Source organism: Manis javanica, chromosome 17 (genome assembly GCF_040802235.1).
Source record: "Manis javanica isolate MJ-LG chromosome 17, MJ_LKY, whole genome shotgun sequence".
Taxonomy (NCBI): Eukaryota; Metazoa; Chordata; class Mammalia; order Pholidota; family Manidae; genus Manis; species Manis javanica.
Window position 1 is genome coordinate 61,109,214 of NC_133172.1, and position 17,838 is coordinate 61,127,051.

The following is a 17,838-nucleotide window of genomic DNA, read 5'->3' on the forward strand; positions in this document are numbered from 1 at the left end:
CGTCGGATCTGGGTCTCAGAGCTGGCAAGGGTGGAGGGGTGGAAAACCGTCCCTGGGGGAGGACACGGGATCCCGGGGCGCAGCAGGGGTGCCGGGAGCAGGCGGAGCAGGCATTGCAAACACTGCAACTTCCAGATGTTTGCGTCCGCAGGAATTTTCATGAGTTTTGCATAGATTGTACCCATCCCACAGGGTAACAGGCTCATCTAATTCTCCATTTTCTTTGAATTTTTCCTTAAATAAATGAAACTGGTGGGGAAAATTAAATTCAAGTTCCAGCCCTGCCAGAACGCAAAATCTTCCCATCACTTTGAATGGGAGCATATATATTTTTGTATGCTTGTAAAAACAAACAAACAAAAAAAAAAAGCTTTCTAATATTTTTTAGGCATTTATTAGAAAAAAACTTTGCAAGTAGTTTATTAGGGTTTTTAGCTTAATACATTTATTAGGTTGTTTTTAATTAAAAAATAAGTACAGCCCTAATCCCACTGTCTGAATAATTTCTGTTGACTTTTTTTTTTTTTTTTTGTAAGTAGTATTTGTCCAAGGCTAAAACCTAAACAGCAAAGAAAAGTGCATAAGGGACCAGGAGAGAAAGGCACGGAAGCCCAGAACGGAAGGAAGCGCCCTTCCTGACCCCACTCTCTCCCTCTGCCCCATCTCCTGTGATAACTGCGGTCATGAGGCATAGACCAGCAAATGCCTGTTTTTTTCCCAAAAAGGCACCACACTTACATACACGTGTGCATTTGTGATGGCTGTGTGGCATCCTGCCGTGTAAATGCACCCAAGTGCTCTGCCCCACGCCCCGTGGTGGCCCTGGGATTATTCTTCTTTGTCTTCTTTGCACGCCCTGCCAGAAGCGTCACTGCAGCTGTGACAGAACAGACCCCGGTGTCAGACGGGCCCTCTTTTTGATGTTTTCCCCCCCTTTTTTTGTTTGCTAAATTGGCTCTATGTGTATCTCAAAATTTTAATATACTAAGTATAATATAGTTTATATAATATAGTAAGCATAACCCTGTACATTTGTAGAACATTTTTGAGTATATAAAAGGTTCTGGCATGAAACTAATTTAACTTGATTTTCAGCAAGTGAAATGGGGCAGGTAAATGTTCATAGTCCCGGTGGTCCTCAAAGTGCTGTCCCCAGGCCAGGAGCATCTGAACATCACTGCACGAGGCAGTCCCATCCTCAAGCCCTGCCCCATGCCTACTGAATCAGAGACTCCTAGGCATGGGGGGCAGCAGTCCACAGCTTAACACATCCTCAGGGTCATTCCAGTGTTGCTCAAGTCTGGAAAGCCACCGACTATAGGGTATCATCTAACTGCTTATTCCCGAGAAGCACGGGCAAGAGGGCCAAGCAGCCTGACTTCCAGTCCTGGCCCCGCTCCCGCCTCTAGTACTGGTTTCCTGAGCCTTGGCCGTTTCCCTCGGAAGAGAAGGAGGCCAGGCTGATGGCCACGTGCTCCTTCTTGCCCGGATCCGACCTGGGCCCCGGCTGAGTGCCTGTGGGTGACCTACCTAATTGGACCAATGGGGATTTTTTTTCGTTGCTTCTCCTACATAGCATCTGGGGAGGAAAGAGCTCATTTAGACATGTTTACAGAGCATTCTGGTCTTGTTTCAGGGACTTGCAGGGAGAACACTGGGTGGAACGACGGTTCAGCCCGCTCACCTTGCTTCTCGTTACAGGTGCCATCAGATGGATGACTTTGGGCCTGCCAAGAGCCTCATGACCATGTGCTTCACTTACTACCACATCGGTGAGCCTCGGGCATGGCTGCGTAGAGGGCAAACTTGGAAACTCAAGATGTGTCAACTTATAAAATGGCATCAAATGAGGATTTCTTGCTGATGAAAGACAAAGTCGTGAGGCTTAGAGAAAACAAGGGGGGCCGATGGTAGGGAGGGAATGAGCAGGGAGTGAGCTTCTCCAAGTAGGAGGAGGGGACATGGTCCACACCGTGGGTCAGGAGGCTGGCTGTCCACAGGGCGAAGGAAACTGCCCGGCTGTTAGGAAATGAGGAAGTAAGTGCATTAGTCGGGACATTTCCCGGCAGACACAGGAATTGCCAATGTGAGGACATTAGTTTTGAGGACATCATATTTGAGCAAAATATGACACAGACTGGCTATGGACAAGGGGAGAGGTGAAGCAGCCTTGGGCCTGGGCTGCTGGGCGTCCCGGGTGAGGGCTGCAGGTGCCACCAGGGGGACACAGATGCTCCCGTCCTGAGATCCCCACCGCTCTCCTGCCCCCTTGCACCGGAACTCTCTGGTATGCCAGAGCTGGGGGGCTCCTTGGGTTAAGTTCCTTTGTTCAGGCCACCATAGGGAGAAGGTTCTGGGACGTGGACTAGAGCTGGGTCAGGGCGGTGCTAAGTGGGCTCCCTTTGCGCCCTCCCTGGTGCCGCCGCAGGTGCATCCCAGTCATCTACACTCTGCTCTGTCCTCTGCTGCCCCTCACTTCCACTGGCAACAGCTGGCCCGACTGCCGTAGCTCCTGACCAGGCCACCGTTGGGCAGGCCCTTCACGTGGAGCTTGTCATCCGCTGCCTTTGGGTCAGGCGGGAACCTCTTGTTCAGTCTGCGGCTCCTCCTCAAAGAATATTTAGCCACTGCTTGTCTGAGTCAGATCTGTGCACAGAGCAGCTGAGATCCGTGGAGAACACTCAGCACCCTGGCCTGAAGGCCCATCCCCTCCCCTCAGGAGGGGGATTCCTGCTCCCTCCACTCTGCTCCTCTCCCCGGGAGGCCCTCGTCTCCCCAGTCCAGGGGCCAGGAGGCCCATGTGGAGTCCGCGCCTCCTCCCACCGCGAGGAAAGACTCTTCGGTCTCCGTCTAGCCTGTGGCCTCCACCGCCACAGTCGCTGCTTGGACCTCGGGGTCTCACTGCGTGGGTGGGCTCATCTGCCTCTGGTCGCAGTGCTTCCTCAGGGCTGGGTCCCGGCTGCCCCCTCTTTAGTCCCTTGTGGCCCTGGGCTGACCTCCTGTACACAGTAGGTGCCTGGCAGCCGCCCTGAGACGGAAAGCCCAGGCCTCGTCTCCTGGGCATCACCGAGCCCTTCGTCTCCACTCCTGTGTCTGGCGACTGCAGGACGAGGTGTCCCTGCAGCAGAGCTGCCACCGCACTCAGCCGCCCTCCAGTTCTGCTGCACCAGCCGATCCTGGTTCCCACTCTCATCCCCTCCCAGGTAAGCCGCACCTGCTCCCCTCGGAATCCAAGGAGAAGCCTGCAGGGAGCATTGACTCCTACCTGAAGTCTGCCAACAGCTGGTTAGCGGAGAAGAAGGACATAGCGGAGCGGCTGCTGAAGAACACGTCAGCCAAGACAGAGAATGTCAAGGGCTTCTTCGGAGGCCTGGAGACCAAGCTGAAGGGACCCCTGGTCAGGAAAAATGAGTAAGTGTCACCTGGTGTGCATCCCTCTGTGGGGATGGGAGTCAGGCAGGTGTGACAAACGTCAGAGGGTCCAGTAATCCTGCACGTGGGGGTGACGCGGAGGCCTGGCCTGCCGAGGAGGAATCTGTCTGCCCGCGGTGATCTCTGGGGCTGAGAGCTCTCCCGAGGAGCACAGCTACCAGCCCAGCTTGACTCCCTGCCGTCCCCACCGCCCCTGAGTTTTCTATGGTTTCAAACACTGTTCTGTTTGCTGGTATGCAGGGTATCTTCCGTGGGTCTGAGTCCCCTGGACTGATGGGCGTATGGACATGTTCAGTGGGCAGGAGGGAACTCACACAGCCTCCCCCAGCCCCCTCTAACTGGTCAGAGTCCGTGTTCATGGAGGGAAGGACGCGCAGGGGAAGCCCTGCCCCAGGACAGCACTTCTCCCATGGAAATGGGGCCTCGGGGACAGGACGTCTTAGAATGGGTCTCAAAGCTAAGACTTCTGCCAAGACAGGACACATCAGCAAGAGAGAGCCCTGGGCCCCTGTGTCTGTGCCGGCCACCCTGTGGCCCCACCGTCACCTCCTGTGGCTTGGTTACAACAGTGACTTGGCCTTATTTCTTTTCTGGCCCAGACAGTTTGGGATTCCAAGGACACGCACAAGCAAGCCTAAACACCACATGTCCTCATTTGGCAGATGGAGCATTGATTTAACACAGTCTTTTCAGAGAAAACCAAATTAAATATACACACTGGTTTGCGACGCCATCCGTGTCAGTGGGGTCAGTGGGGTGAAACGGTTTCTTTGGTGGGGGGTCGTGTTCTCACTGCTGTGGTTTCTGTCCCCCAAGGGAGGATGAGAACAAGCCCAGGGAGAAGCCACAGAAGACAGGTGAGTGCCTCCAGAGCCCCCACAGGCCCAGCTTCGCGACCCTTAGGCCAGCCCGCCACACTGGGGCCAGACGCCCCTCCAGCGTGGGAGGCTGCTTCGGGCCATCCAAGTTGATCTCAGCTCAGCCTGTGATTGTTACTGAATTTCCCTGGAAAACCACTTCTCTCAGGACAGGAGGCAGGAGCTAAACTCCATACCCCCGGGCAGTTAAGTGAGGAAGCACGGGGCAGGGAGCCATTCCAGGGACCCCTTCTCAGAAGGAGCGTCCTCGGTGCCAGGTGTGAGAAGCCTCAGTACTGGCCATGGGTGGCAGAAAAGCTATCCCGGAGGTTCACCTGCACGTTCATGACCTGTCGGGAGAAGCAGTGGTGGCCAGGCCACCAGAGCCACCCACGTTCAGTCTTTCTCCCCTCCTGCAGTGACTGTGTGCAGCCCCGAGGAGGAGAGGAAAGGAGAGAAGATCTACCTGTACACGCATCTGAAGCAGCAGCCAATCTGGTAAGGCCACCTCATGTCTGCAGGGCAGCCAGTGCCACACCTTAATCTCCATCAGAAACGAAGGTCACTCGTGTCCACTAGGATAGCCAAAGTAAGACAGAGCAAGTGTCGGTGAGATGCAGAGAAACTGGAATCCTCATACATGGCTGCAGGGATTGTTAGAGAGGGCAGCCACTTGGGAAAACATCCTCAAAAGGTCAAACAGGCTCACCCTGGGGCCCAGCAACCCCGCTGCTAGGACACATGCAAGAGACACAAAAGTAGGTGCCAAGCAAAAACTGGTGCATTTATGCTCATGACAGTCTCATGCATGAGGGCCTAGTGGTGAAGCAGCCTGAATGTCCATCTGTGTGGGCATTTGACATGTGGACACACAGCAGGGGTCTCTCCACATCATGGCATGTTAGTCTGCCATATAAAGGGGTGAAGCCCTGGTACACTGTGGCATGGGCACCCCGAGAACGTTGCACGGAGGGGAAGAGCTGACGCAAAAGCCCACACAGTGTAGGATCCCATTCATATGAAGGGTCAGCATAGAAAATCCCTAGAGACAGAATAGATTAAGGGGCTGCCAGAGGCTGAGGGAAGTAGGGGATGGGGAGTCACTCCTAATGGAGGTGGGAATGTTCTGGAAATAGTGGTGATGGTTGCACAACACTGAATCTACAGCAAAAGCCCTGAATTATATGCTTTAAAAAATTGAATCTTACAGTATGTGAATTATATGCCAGTAAAGCTATTACATACACAGTATATGAAAGAAGGTCATGGTTGAAGTGAGAAACCAGTGGTCTGGGGACACCCTGCCTGGTATCTCTGGATGACCGCTTGTAATGCCCCCAAGCCTCTCCATCACCATAGTCTATTTACAAGCAGGCCATGTGCTCCACTTGGAGCCCAGACGGTATCAGACCTGCTCTCCTATAGAGGATCCCGCTCCAGCTATGGAGGACTTGGCCACAGCGAAACAAGGGCTGTGTGAGTCGTGAGGCCAGGGAGGGCTGGGCCAGAGCTGCCCGGAAGCCTCCACAAGGAGGCCGCACCTGAGCCCGGCCAGGTTCATGTGGAGAAGGGAGGAGGGGAGGCCGGCAGCCGGGTCACACCTGCCCGGGGACTTAGCTCAGTCGCTGGGCCTCGACTTGGCTGCTGTCTCGCCATCTGCAGCAGGGCGCAGCGAACCTTCATGAGGGGCCAGGCGATGGGATACTTGAGGCTTTATAGGTGACCACTCAGCTGTGTTGTGGTGCACAAGCCGCCATAGACAGTGCATGAGTGAGTGGGCATGGCTGTGCGCCCCTAGAATTTGGCGTACACGAATAGGCAGGGCTGAACTTGGCCCGCACACCATACCTTGCTGACTCCTGGTCTTCAAGACTGTTTCTTACGTGTGTGTCCCTCTGAACATATTTGCTGTGCCTGAGGCTTGTTCCTTCTGGGTTCCCGTTCAAGTTACCAGACCCTGTTCTAGAAAGCCAGTCTCCCAAAGCCCCTGCTTCCTTAATGGGAGTCAGAGAAGCAGAAAACGGCCTTTGACTGCATGCTGCAGGTGGGGACTTCAGCTTTGGCCTGGTGAATTCAGGATGCAGCCAGTCCCCCCTTGTCCTCATGCCTGCCCTCACCGTGCTTTGCTCTTTCATCCCAGGGGACATGTTGCTGGGGGCCCCAGGGACTCCCGATGTAGAATAAAGGCACATGCTCCTTTTCCTTCTCAGCTCTGCCCCTCTGAAGCTTTTTAGAAGCATTGAGTTGCAGCGGGGACTCGGCTTCCCTCTCCATCTGCCGGGCCTGTCTGTCCCGCCTTCCGGAGAGAGCTTATGTGCGTCTCTGTCTCACAGGCACACACTGAGGTTCTGGAACGCCGCCTTTTTTGATGCTGTCCACTGTGAGAGGAGAAAGCGGTCTCCCACGACTAGGTAGGAGCTAAGTCCAGACCCGCTTTGCCTGGGAAGAGGACCAGGGAATGGCTCTGTCTTCCTGTTTCTAAAGCGGGGAGCAGAAGAGTGCTGAGGCAGAGCATCTGTGCCTCGTCAGCCCCTTCGCCCCGTGCCCCACAAGCTGCCTGGAGGGTCCTGGGTGCGCACAGCTCTGGGCGGGTGGTACTCAGCTTGCATGAGCGCTTTCTGCCCTGGGGCTCTGGCATGACCTGGTCTGATCCTCCTCAAAGCCAACTCCTGCTGAATGAAGCCATCAGAACCCCTCAGCCCCACTCTGCCAGTTGCCTAAGGACCCAGAATCCTGAGCACAAACCATTGCCACAGGGCCCTGGGGCATAGGGCTGGCTGCACCCCCGACGCTGCCCTCGAGAGCTGACGTCTGGGGAAACGCAGTTGCCGCTGCCGGCTTCCTGCTCTGGCCCGCAGCCTGAGCAGAGCTCTCCAGCCCCCTGAGGGTAGTCTTGCCCTTCAGAGCACCCCTTTGCAAACCACTCCATGACCTGGGGGGTCGGCACTGATGCCCAGGGGCTGAGCTCCGTTCTCCTCGGGCCACAACGAGCTGAGGTTGCCCCTCACTGCGTCCAGCGGCCGGGTGGGAAGGTCCACAGCTGTCCCAGTCCTGGGCCCCTCAGGAGCCCCTCCAGTCATGGGACTTTGAAGTCTCTGACCCTCTCCTTGTTAGTAAAGTGAATGCCCTCCTTCCCTAACACTGGGGAGACCCCTTCACCTTTCTGCCACAGGGGAGGGAGCAGACGCCTGCCCTTGAGGCCTTTGGTCCACTCGTGCTGCAGAAGCCTCAAGTCTTTCTTTCTCGGGAGGCTGCTGACCCTAATGGGGGCAAGAAGCCCTGCCTCAAACCCCCAAAAGTTGCTGTGGCTCCATTTCCTGGGGAGGCAGAGGGAGCATGTGGGGATAGAGACGCTGAAACAGTCCCCAAGGGTTCTCAGAGAGGAGTCTGTGCACTGCCAGGAAGCGGAAAGGAGCGCAGTGCTGAGGTGCTGGCAGGCCACTGGGGTTTCCTCTTGCTGCTTAGCCCCCCGGCTCCAGGCAGTCATTGCCTGGAACACCCTGTCTCTCTCTGTCCTCTGTTTCTGCTGTAATAACCCACCTTCTGTGCTTGTTCTCTTTTTTCCATCCACATATCTTGCATGACTTTGACATGTTCCTCTGTTTACCTGTTTCTGCTGCCGCTCCAGAGGGGATGCTGGAGAGGAGGAGAAGAAGAGGTGTGTGTCCACGTGACTCTGTTCATGTTACCGTGCCGGGTGTCCCGGCCAGGACCCCCTCAGGGCGGGGGTCGCACGCTCTAGCTGCCGCAGGGGTCAGAGCCCAGCAGGGGCTGCCAGCGGAGGGGGCGTCCCCGGGAAGCCAGCCCAGCGCTGGCAAGGCTGGTGATGGGGGAGCTGACCAAGGACAGGGCACCCAAGAATAGGAGACACAGGCAGCACCCAAGGCCTCTCAGAAGGCCCAGTGCAGGTTCAGAGAGGAGAGAGCAGCGGCCCAGAAAGCCAGCTCTGATCGGAGTGGGCCAGCTCTCCTCTGGCCTGCGGGCGCCTTCTGAGCAGACCAAGCGAGGTGGCGTGTTTCACACTCAGCAGGGTGCCCGGGCTCGGAAGTTGTGGGGGTGCAGAGGATCGGTCTCCGCAGTCACACACTCAGAGTGTGTGGGGTCTGGCCGACCTCACCGGCCGCACAGGTCTGGGGAGTCCCAGAGGAAGGCCAGCCAGGCCCTGTGGGATGTGGAGCCGTGTGTGGCCAACGGTCCTCTGGAGAGAAAGGCCCAGGACAGGGCTGTTACCTGCGAGCCCACCCTGGGGTCTGACTGTAATTGCTTGAACTCTGTATTTGTTAGATACCTGTTGTAATGTATTTTTAGAGTTAAAGGGCTGCCTCTTCAGAATATAGTTCCTATGCAATGATTTTTTTCCAGTGGAAGTTTCCCCAAGCATACTTCCTTTAATCAGTGATATAGCTTTAGTACTTACTGTTTAATGAGAAAGCTTGTTTCTTACACAGTTGTTTATGGCTTTAAAAGGAGCATCTAGGCCTAATGGACACGTCCTTCAGTAAAAAGCCCTCAAGTTCCCACAGTCTGGGTGGGGGTGATGAACCAGTCTTTCTGGAGCGAGGCCTCTTAGCCCTGCAGCCAAGGCATGAGAGGGCTGGAGCCTCGTGGCCTCTTCCAAGCCAGACAGTGCTGAGCCTGCGAGGGAAGCCAGCCTCTGGGCCTCCTCACCCGTAGCGTGACCGTGGTCTGACCATGCATGTCTCCAGCCTGCTCCCAGGACAGCCCCTCGTGCCCTCAGCCGCCCCGAGAAGAGGGCAGGTGCGGCTTTGAGATTGAGGGCTGGAGGGTTGGCTGGGTCCCTGGGCAACCTGTGACCCCAACATTATTCTCTCCAGTAAACTGCCGACAATGCTATTAGCAGCCTCTGTTCTCAGAGGCAGAAATGTGCCCATTTGAGAAGGCTTCCTGTTCTGCAAGCTGTTGGTTTCATCCAAATTCCCACTGTGGTGATTTAAACACACTTTCTGCCCTGTGTTCTTAGACCTGACCAGGATCGGGTGTTGAAAGCCGTCCTAAGGAAGCGATCTGATCATAGGCGTCACCTGGTGCACTGATTGCTAATGTTCTTCTACCTCTTTCTTCAGAGGTCAGGTTAAATGTCCCGATTTTAGTCCTGCCACAGCACAAAGGATCGGGGGGCCCCCCCTTGTCGGGTCAGGAGCAATGGGGGTCTGGGCTGCTGTGCGGCACATGGCATCCCTCTGCGGGAGCCCACGACCCACTCAGTGGTGCACAGCGGGCCTGAGGGTCGGGATTTCTGTGCCTGGGCCACCTCCGCGGTGGCCCCCGGGGGCAGGAGGTGGGAGAGAATGGGACAGGATTTGCACGGTACCCGAAAGCACGTTCTGCGTGTCCTGCTGGGTGTCCTGTCGCCTCCGCTGTGGCCCCCGGGCCCGGAGGGAGCAGGAGCTGCTGTTCTTGGCTCTGTTGCTCGTCCTCCAGCTTCTCTGTCATCCTGACCGCTCGCCCTCATGCCTCTCTTCTCTCCCTTCTCTTTGATCTTTCTCTTGACCTTGTCCTGGTCAGACTTGCCACCCGGAGTTGAGTTCCCACGGGGAACAGGCACAGGAGCTCCTCAGCGTGTGCATCTGCTCCGCAGGCCGCCCTCTGCCTGCACAGACGTGGAGAGGGCGGGGGCTGCCCCTGCGCAGGTCCCCGTGGGACGAGGGCTCCCTGCCGTGAGGGGGAGACAGCCGGTGGGGCCAGCTTTCACTCGGGGATGGAGTTACCCCCCCGACCCAGGCCCCATGCTGCCCGGGGTTTCTGCACAGGGGCTGACAGATTCCTTCTCCACAGTTGCACCGTGAAGCCACACATAGACCAAAGTGCTTTCTCACTGGGTTTCTGCAAATTGTTAGAGGCTTTGTGCTGTCTTCATGGGGTCACGGGGTGAGCATGGGTCTTGTCCATGTGCTCTTGGGAGGCGCAAGTATAAGCTTGGCTGTGAGGAAGGAAGGGGAAGAAAATTACTCAGCAGAGCCGAGACGCCACCTGGCAGGACAGCGTGGCTGTCAGAGCACTTCCACCCTCCCCGTTCACTGGGCCTCCTGGCCTTGAGGGCCTGTCGACACTGCCCCCTTCGGTTGGTCCAACTGGGCAGACCCCAGTGAGGCCTGGAGATGCAGCACCAGTCTGGGAACCTCGGGGTGGGGCTCACGGCACCCACCCCAACGGGACGCCCACCCTCCCAGAATGCTGGCAGGACCCTTCCCTGTCTGCTGGTCCCTCTGCCCATCAGACAGGACCACGACCTCCCATCCTCGAACCCCGGAGAAGGATACGGGGCATGGCGTTCTTGTCTCCCAGAGAATGTCCTGGGTCACCACTAAGCACACAGCATCTCCGGGTCAGTAGAGAGCTTCTGAGCTTGGGATCACTTCATTTCAGGAAGGGTGGGTAAATGAGTTTGTATGTTGGGCCCCTTGAAGCAGAGCAAACAGCTCTCCCCTGGAGCTGCCCCCTCTGTGCCCGTGAGGCAGCACCTATAGATGAAAGCAGGCGAGGGGCGCGTGGCGGGGGCCGCGCCCGCACTCTGAGGCCCTCTCTGTCACCTCCTCTGCCCGCAGGGAGAAGTGGTGCCACATGACTCCGGAGGAGCGGAGCGACAGCCTGCGGTTCAATGAGAACATCACCTTCGGGCAGCTGGGGTGAGAGCCAGTCTGCCTGCCCCGCCCCTCGTGGGCTGGAGGGCGGTGGGCACATGCCAGGCCTCTGCCAGGCCAGAAGGCCCTGATCCCCATACCCAGTCACCCGCGGATGGGAAAGCAGGGCAGGGGGAGGCCCCGAGACAGATGCCTGGACTCAGAGAGAGGGGGCTGCCGGAGGAGAGCCTCCCGCGGGGGCTTGGCGAGGGCCTCCTCCGTGCCTCTGGGAGCATATGCGTGACTACAGCCAGCCTGCATCCCGGTTCCTAATTAACCCGCCTCCTAACACAATGCCTGGCAGCGGGCAGGTTCACACTGAGGTGCTGGCTGGCTGCTGAGGGCACGGCTTATTTTACTTTTCTAACAGGCAGGTGAGGAGCTGAGCCTCCAGCAGGAATGCGCGTGGGGCCCCTTTCCCCAGGGGTGCAGGGGAGGCGTGGCTCATGGCTGTCTTTCCTTCCAGCACCTTCACTCACAACATGCTGGCGTTCGGACTGAACAAGAAGCTGTGCAGTGACTTTCTGAAGAAGCAGGCGGTGATCGGCAACCTGGACGAAGGTGAGAAGCACCCAGAGGCGGGGCTTTAGGAGCAAGGGCTCTGCGTCCTAGAATTTCCCACCCGCTGGAAGGACTGTCCCTGCTCTCATCAGAAACACGACAGCTCTCTGGTCGGCTCGCCCCGCCTCCCTTCCCATCTACTTGAATGCCTGGCACCTCTCATTCCGTCCGGAAAGCCCTTCCTGCCAGGCGTGGGCTGGGGGCAGCTTGCAGCTCAGTGTTTACAAACAGGGCCAAACCTAAAGCAATGCTGACTTTGACCTTGAAATTAGCCAAACTCTAACGGCGAGTTGCCCCGGCTTCTCAGCGGCCACCACCTGGCCCGCCTTTGTTTCTGTACACGGGGCAGGGCAGAGGGGAGATAGAGATCTGGAGGTTTTTCTAGAATGTCAACTTGTAACTGGCGTCGGCTCCCCTGATGTGTTACTAGAGCCAGCCTGTACGTATCATCCGTTTGCCCCAAAATAGCTCTTCCTCGGGTCCTAAAAAGCCTTTGGCTTAGACATATGTTTGAATTGACCAATATTCTCAAAAAAAACAAAAACAAAAAAACCTCCATCCTGCACCGAATTAAAGGGGGCCCAGAGGAGGGGCCTCAGGAGGCAGGAGAGGGTTAGCGGCTCCCTGGACAATCTCAGAGCGTCGCCACCAGCCCCACATGCCAGCAAAAGGCAAGGACACTGCCCTTCACCCGCCGTGTGGCCCTGCGTGGTCTCCAGGACCGAGGCCCGGCTCCTGCGATGCGGTTCATCTGCCCCCACCGTGCCTCCCCTAGGCTTCCCCGGGGACCCACGGCCGCCCCTGCAGCACCATTTCCACGAGAAGATGCACCTGGTTCCAAGGAGCCCAAGTGTGTTTGTGCCTGACGTGCAGCCCACTGGCGGACGGGGGCTCTGTCACCGCCCGCCTTCAGAAGGCTCCACTCACCACTCCTGGGGAGCCCTGTTCTGTCAGTGCCCGAATGAGAAGAGCAGGACCGCCTTTGTCACCATATGTCCCCGAGAAATAACGTTGTTTCCTCTTTCAGAGCAATACAAGCTGCTGAGTGACCACATTGAGCAGATGGCCATTGAGTAGGCCGTGGGAGGTCACCCAAGGCACTCCCCAGGAGGACTGGGGGTGTACGCCGCTCTCCCGAGCCAGCAACCAGCTGTCACCCCACCTGATGACCCTGCATGACATCGGCAGCACCCAGAGCCGCTCCACGCTGCCCTAGAACTAGCGGTTAGAAGAACCCAGTCACCTGTCGTCCCTGCCTCCCTCTGCCTGTGTCTGCTCCCCCACCCACGTGGCGAAGTGTCCCTGGGATTACATGGCTAAAACCGAGGTGACTGTCCACACCCCCGAGTGTCAGGCCTGTGACATGGACTGAGAGGGCAGAGGAGGACACCAGGGCCAGGCCAGGCCGAGGGCAGTGCTCACTGCAGCCTCCTGGAGCGGGAGGTGGGCATGGGATTCTGGTAAGGGCAGTGATGTGGGGCTGTCGTGGGCGACAGTCTGGGGGCCCTCCTCTTCAGGTGAGGTTGGGTGCTTTTGCAGCTGGGGCTCCTGCAGCAGGGCAGTGGGCCTCCGTGTCGGTCCCTGGCTGGTGCCAGCCGTCTCCTGGGTCCCCCTCCATGTGTTGGGAACTGGGGCCACAGGAACCTTGAGGAGGTGAGAGACACGTCCTGTTTTAGGGAGGGGGCGAGAACCGCGCTCTTGCTGGCTGCAGGGGGCCCGGCCCCTGGGGGCTGTGGGCATCCTGGAGGCGGTGCAGGGTCTGAGCCTTGTACAGGCGTCACCAGCATCCAGGTGGCTGGGTCAGGTGTCCGGAATGTTCCTGGTCCGCTGACAGCTTCCCTCTGGAGCAGAGAACATTCTGCCACTTGGGGCCCTGGGGTACCTCGGGGCTGTCTGCCCTGCAAGGGGTCCCTCAGGAGCTGCAGGACAGCCACCCTTTTGGAAAGCAGACAGGGCCGCCGTATACTTCAAATGAGAAAGTGCCAGTGTTATGGGCAGCCGGGCAGGGGCGGCTTCCGGTGGCAGTTGGTGAGGCTCGTTGGCAGAGTGGCCTCGTAGCAGTGGGTGCCCACACCTTCCTGGGCCCAGGTGATCAACCTCCCCCCCTGCAGACTGCAGGTACTCCTTCGTCTTGTCCAGGCATGGGAACCGCGGTTCTTCTCCCAGGTTTGGTACCAGGCACTCACCAGCCCCAGGGGACTGCGGGCGGACCGGGAGCCTCCAGCATGCCAGCTCCGCTGTGTGGCTGTTTCCCGTCAGCCCCCTTCCCTCATCTCCGTGGGTCACTTTAGGGCGCTGATCCTGGAGTGGGCCCGGGGACCTCTGCTTTCTCCCGCACCCGCCACCCTTTCCCTCTCTCCCCGTCAGCTCTAATCGCATCAGGTTCCTGTATCCTCTTGAGCACTACAAATACGTGCCTGAGAGTCACGCATCCAGCCAGGGCTTGCGGGGTTCCCCTCGTGGGGTGCTTTGCTGGGAAGTCCATGGGCTGAGCTCCAGAAGGCTCATCTTGGTGCTCATGAGAGGAGATGCCGGACCTGAGCGCACTGCAGTGAAAGGTCCGCCCACAGGAACACGGAGTGTGCGTGCGGGCATGTGATGCCAGCCTGGCTGGCGGTGGCACTAAAGAAAGCCCCGCCGTGTGGCCAGTTTGTCACATGCGGGGGCAGCTCAGGGGCCTGGAGGCTCCCGCTGGGCCCAGCGACCCTGCATGTCTCCGCAGAACGCGTTTCGGGTTAACAGGTGTGGGGGCCCCTCCCCAGTGCCTCCTTTGGACGGCACCTCCCCGCCTGAAACCAGCTTCCCTCTCTGAGGTCAGCACCCCAGCTCACACTGTCCAGGCCCTTCTGTGTCCTCCATGGCTTGGCTAGTCGGCCCCCAGTAGTTAGCTGAAGTGCATCAAGACTTTATTCTAAGGTTCCCAGAAGACTTACCTATGTATATATAAGGTGTTTGTGTAGAAGTTTGATTCGGTCTGCTTCCTGGAGGAAGAGAAGTGGATTCTGAGGCCCTCCAGGGCTCTGGAAGGGGAGGCAGCACTGTCCCCTGGGGTGGGGGCACAGGCAGGGCCACCCAGCCTTTGTAAGGAAACGGCTTTGACTTCGTTGGGCTTTTCCAAGCACTTTAACTTCAAAAGTGATCTTGAAATGTTTTTCCCCCATAGGCCACTTGAAATAGAGGTGAAGGTGGAGTAGAGGTGGCTTTGGGTTGACCCACCTGCTCCTCAAATTTATCCATCTGGCTCCCAGGAGGGGAGAAAACTGACCCCAGGCAGGCTGCTGTCCTGCAGAGCCGCACGGGGGGGCGTCAGAGGCTGCCCCCGCGTACCGCGAGTGGTGGCTGGATGCCACAGTGGCCCAGGCCACTCTGCGTCTGGTGGTTCGTGCTGGAGGGCCCCGGCCAGCGGCACCTGGAGGGGCACTGAGCCCCTGGAGGAAGGCTGGTAGCTTGCCTCCCTGAAGTTTCCTATCCCTGTAGCACCACCTCTCCCCTCCGGGCTGGGGCATAGCAGACATGCGGAGGCCTCCGGTGGTGAACAGACACAGGACATGTGCTCAGAGGTGCTGGCACGGGGAGGTGTCCTGTGTACACAACGGGGCGCTTTGCTGCAGAAGCCCCGAGAGCCCATCTGAGAATACAGACAGGGCCCTTAGACTCTGGCATAGGCCTGCGAAGGGGTCCGAGGACGGCCTCCAGTCCCAGCACTGAGTGTCCAGAGGCGGGCTTTGGAGGCCTACTGTTAGCAGGGGCTCTGCAGGCTCTGGCTGGCCAGCCTCAGGGGCCATGTGAATCACAATGAGCAAAAGACAGTGGCTTCTCTCAAAAGCTTCCTCCGAAAACAGGGCGATGTTGAGATGCAGCTTTGTATGTTTTAGGCTTTGTTATAATTTTAGCACTATTAGTAGATATTGAGAGGGGCCATGTTAATATTCAGATCACGTCCGCTGCACGTGCACGTGTGTGCGCCTCTTACCAAAGGCAGGAGGACTGAATGCTGCTGCTCTGAGTGAGTTGTACAGTGCGGTGGAGTGAACGATGATTTTCCTATTGCCAAAAGAAAAAAGGAGGCTAAGAAACTCTGAAGTTACCAAAAGGTGGACTGAGAAAAAGGGCAGTCCCTGAGCTCTGCCCACAGTTAGGACCCGGGATGCTCAGGCCAGCCGGGGAGCCCCAGTGGGGCTCAGGATAGAGCCCCCCTCCCGGGAGTGGCGACCAGTGGGCCCCGCTGCTCCACGCCCAGCTAGACTGTGCTGCCGTCCCCACAGAGAGCAGCTGGCAGCCTTGAGGGTTGCTGTTCCACGGACTGTTGTGCGTGGGTCACCTTGTCACACCTGGTGTCCAGACCCCGGGTGTAGGAAGTAGAGTCCCTTGTGCGCAGGCGTGAGTGAGCCGGGGGAGTGTAACCAGACACCGGGGCTGAGCCAGGCCGTCCAGCCTCCTCATCAGGCAGCCCTTTCATTAGGGAGCGTCCAGGTAGACTCATGTGCTTAGATCAGCTTAATTACCAAATTGTCCAAAACTGTAGACCAGTGCAGTTGGGGGAGGGTCCTTCGCCCAGAACAGTGGGGCGCCTGGGGAAAAGGGTCCCTCGTCCAGAGGGAGGGGGCAGGGGCTAGCCCGGCCTCGGGGAGAGGAGTGGAGCACCTCCTCCCACCCCACCGGGATCTCGGGCTCTCTCCTGTTCCTCAACCCTGATGGGGCTGCTGAGTGGGGGTCCCCCCACCCCTTAACTCTGGGGGTGGTTCTCACTGCTCCACCCCCAGCCTCTTAGTTCTCCTGAAGCGTTGCTCTCACGGTTCAGCTGTCCCTCCAGGTTGCCTGTAAGTCACTTACTCCTTTTTATGGTTCTCGGGGATGAATTTCAGTTGAAAAGCTTTCATCTGAGTTTCACTGTAAGGGGATTGTGTTGGCCAGAAGTGCCCCTGATTGACTGATGTGTGGTGTTCAGACCCCGGACAGAGCAGGGCTCACCTAAGCCCCACAGGCCATGTGTCTGTCCCGGTACCGCCTTGTCACTGTGGGGCCAAAAGCAGCTACGCGTTGGGCCTCCAGACAGCAAGTGGATGCATCATTACCCAACTGTTTGCTTCCGGTGACCGCGCTCAGTTCTAAGGCTGCGTTCAGCGTGGCCTCCCGCACCTCCAGCTCCCTCCCTGTCCCTGGGCCTGTGGGTCTGCTTCTCAGGGAGGGACGGAAATGCCTCGTGGGGCTGGCCTGCTCTGTTCCCTGGGTAACCTGGCACTGGCCTGCATTCCCTGGGCCGGCCAGAACTTGGGAGTAGATCCCCACCCCTCACTGTGTCTGGGGGACTCGTGTGTCCCTGAGATGCGTGTGGGGCAGGTTCCTGGTTACTGTGGGAAAGGGAAAACTCATCACCTCCCCAAGGGAGTCAGGACAGTCTGGGTTTGACCATCTTCCCGTCATCTCCACGCACACGCCTCCCACAGATGTCTGTGCAGCTGGAGGGGAACTCAGGTCCTGGCTTCTCCTGCAGATGCCAGGCTTTGACAAGGCCAGGTCAGGCCAGAGCCCCTGCCTCCCGCAGCTTCCAGAGCCTCCCGTGGTGGGCTTGCCCTTGAGCCAGGAAAAGGACTTCTTCCAATGGCCCCCTGATCCAGCCCAAGAAGTGGGGGCTGTGCCTGCTTCATCCTTGGTCTCCAGGGACGTGCGCGTGAAAAGGGAACGTGCCCAGCAGGGGCCATTCCCATGGATGCTCTGGACAGATGAGTCCCAGCCTCCTTTCTGAGCTCGGGGTAGCTTGGCTTGGTTCCCCTGCCATGAGGTCCAGAGCGAGCCTGGGGCTGTTCCTTCCCGTGGGCACCTTGAGAAAGACATTTGAGTGGGGGGAAATGCTAGAAACTCAAGCAGGCCCCTTAAAAGACGGAAACATGTTTAAATACGGTCAGTCTGCGCCTTTGTTAAGAACCGTGGCTTCTGCTGGGGCCTCAGCGACGGCTTACGCATGTGCATCCCCGTCTCTTCTTTCACCCCGTTGGTCTCTAAACTTGCCACATCCCAACATCGCCTTTTCACCCAAAAGTAGAACTCAGTGACACAGGCATTTTATGTGTTACTGTTATGCAATTTGCGTCCCATTTTTTTTGTGTGTGATGTCCTACCAACTGTATTTTAAGGCTGAGAAAGTTTCAAGGTTGAAGATCTCAGAACAGTGCTAAAATCAAAGCTGTTTCCTGTGAAGAAAAAAAAAATATGCCTATGTGTTGCACCTCAGATTGTCAGAAGGTGGGAACTGAAATAAATTATCTTTTAAAAGTCAGTCTGCCTAATCTTTGTTCTCACATATCCACGAGCGCCTCTGATGGAATCTAGTGTTCTCAGTGACACCA

General features: G+C 57.5%; 1 protein-coding gene across 3 annotated transcripts in view; it reads left to right on the top strand.

The window, feature by feature from the left end:
- KIAA0513 (KIAA0513 ortholog) overlaps positions 1-17,768 on the top strand; it is a 56,580-nt gene extending 38,812 nt beyond the window's left edge. For 2 of the 3 annotated variants that reach the window (XM_036993855.2, XM_036993854.2), the window contains exons 5-13: positions 1,702-1,772; positions 3,204-3,411; positions 4,249-4,289; positions 4,709-4,787; positions 6,623-6,700; positions 7,918-7,947; positions 10,856-10,936; positions 11,397-11,491; positions 12,519-17,768. In XM_036993855.2, the coding sequence (XP_036849750.2) occupies positions 1,702-1,772; positions 3,204-3,411; positions 4,249-4,289; positions 4,709-4,787; positions 6,623-6,700; positions 7,918-7,947; positions 10,856-10,936; positions 11,397-11,491; positions 12,519-12,568 (733 nt within the window). In that variant the 3' untranslated portion in view covers positions 12,569-17,768. The remainder of the gene's footprint in view (positions 1-1,701; positions 1,773-3,203; positions 3,412-4,248; positions 4,290-4,708; positions 4,788-6,622; positions 6,701-7,917; positions 7,948-10,855; positions 10,937-11,396; positions 11,492-12,518) is intronic. The other variant, XM_036993856.2, reaches the window with a different exon arrangement.
- Positions 17,769-17,838: the final 70 nt, after the last annotated feature.